This window comes from Entamoeba dispar, genomic scaffold (genome assembly GCF_000209125.1).
Source record: "Entamoeba dispar SAW760 scf_1105229458181 genomic scaffold, whole genome shotgun sequence".
In the NCBI taxonomy this organism is placed as follows: Eukaryota; Evosea; order Mastigamoebida; family Endamoebidae; genus Entamoeba; species Entamoeba dispar.
The window spans coordinates 1-1,416 of NW_001853064.1; the positions used below are offsets into that span (position 1 = coordinate 1).

Consider the following 1,416-nt stretch of genomic DNA (forward strand, 5'->3'; position numbering starts at 1 on the left):
TTTTTATATTCATTTGATGTAGTAGGAATTGTTAATTGTTCAAAATGTGTTGTTGTTAATGTAGTTGTAGTAGTTGTTGTTTCTGTTTGTGTAGTTCCTGTGTTTAATTCTGAACTTTCTGTTGCACGTGAATTCGACCCTCGTGCGAAAAAAGATTTACGTCTCCGACTTAACTTACTTTTATTTTCTGAAACGACCAAACTCATTTCAGGTCGAAATGGGTTATTTAGTTCTTTGTATTTTTGGACAACCCAGAAAACTTCAATTTTTTATTCTTCTTTCAAATACATTTATTTCTTCTTTCTTTTCATTATCATCTCTTTTTTATATTCTTAAGAATAATAAAACGATTTATTCATTTACAACTACAACTACTTTATAAAAGCAAATAACAGAAATGCCTTAAAATATATTGTAAAATTAAAGTAACTAGAAAGTATAAAAATACTCCCTTCATTCTTATTTTTATCTTATTAAAAACATTAAAATTTTAAAAACATAAAAATTTTAAAAACATAAAAATATTATTCTTTTCAATGGATATGATAGCAACTGGATTAGATGTATTGGACAGAATTGAAAAAATTGAAAAGTTGAGAGATGAAGTTCAAAAGATTGTTGATATGAATGAAAAAGTTAAACAAAACAATGTCTACACTATTGAAGAAGTTATTAAATACGCTAAATTCATTAGTGGAACTGTTGCACAACAACCTCCTTATCCAAAAATGCCTTCATCTCTTCCTTATCCTTATCATATTCCTGTTAATGTACCAACTGGTGTTGATTTATTGGAAAATGCTGGTTGGAATAGAGATATCACTGCATATAGTGATTCTGATGAAAGTAAAGAAGAACAACCAAAGAAAGAACCTGAATTTGAAGTTGATAATGATAATGATCTTGTTCTTATGGAAAGTAGTGTTTCTGAAGAAATATTGTAATTGACTGATGATTATCTCTTTTATATCTTCTTAAAACTAAGCTAAAAAACAACATTAAACCAATTATCAAATTGAATAAACTTAACTATCTTCACATCGTCTTCTGCAGATCAACCATGTTGTTCCAATAAATAATAAATCAATAAAAAATACCCCAACAGTACAAATAACTGAAATTAACCAATCTATCAATAGTTAACATATTACAATTGATTATCCTTTCTTAAATAATTAACAAACCACTAAATACACAATTGTCATTACATTCACTATTTGGACATGGTGGAAGATATTGTTCTGACCCAAAATATAATGGTGGAATATGACATGAATATGCTTTGTTACATTCACATCTATCACCACTACTTTGGAAACAACATTCACCGTCACTCTTGGAAGTCCATAACTCATTCCAATCAGTAAATAACTATCATCATTCCATTCATTTCTTTTTTACTTTCTATTTTAAAGT

General features: G+C 27.6%; 1 protein-coding gene across 1 annotated transcript, besides 2 other annotated features; it reads left to right on the top strand.

Moving 5' to 3' along the window:
- Positions 1 to 47: 47 nt before the first annotated feature.
- Positions 48 to 101: a microsatellite.
- A 358-nt stretch (positions 102 to 459) lies between these two features.
- Positions 460 to 529: a sequence feature (AT_rich).
- Positions 530 to 536: 7 nt separating this feature from the next.
- EDI_148260 (uncharacterized protein) lies at positions 537 to 944 on the top strand (the record flags this gene model as incomplete). Its single annotated transcript, XM_001734305.1, has 1 exon — positions 537 to 944. The coding sequence occupies one exon, from the start codon at positions 537 to 539 to the stop codon at positions 942 to 944; it is 408 nt and encodes a 135-aa protein (XP_001734357.1).
- Between the last annotated feature and the right edge of the window lie 472 nt (positions 945 to 1,416).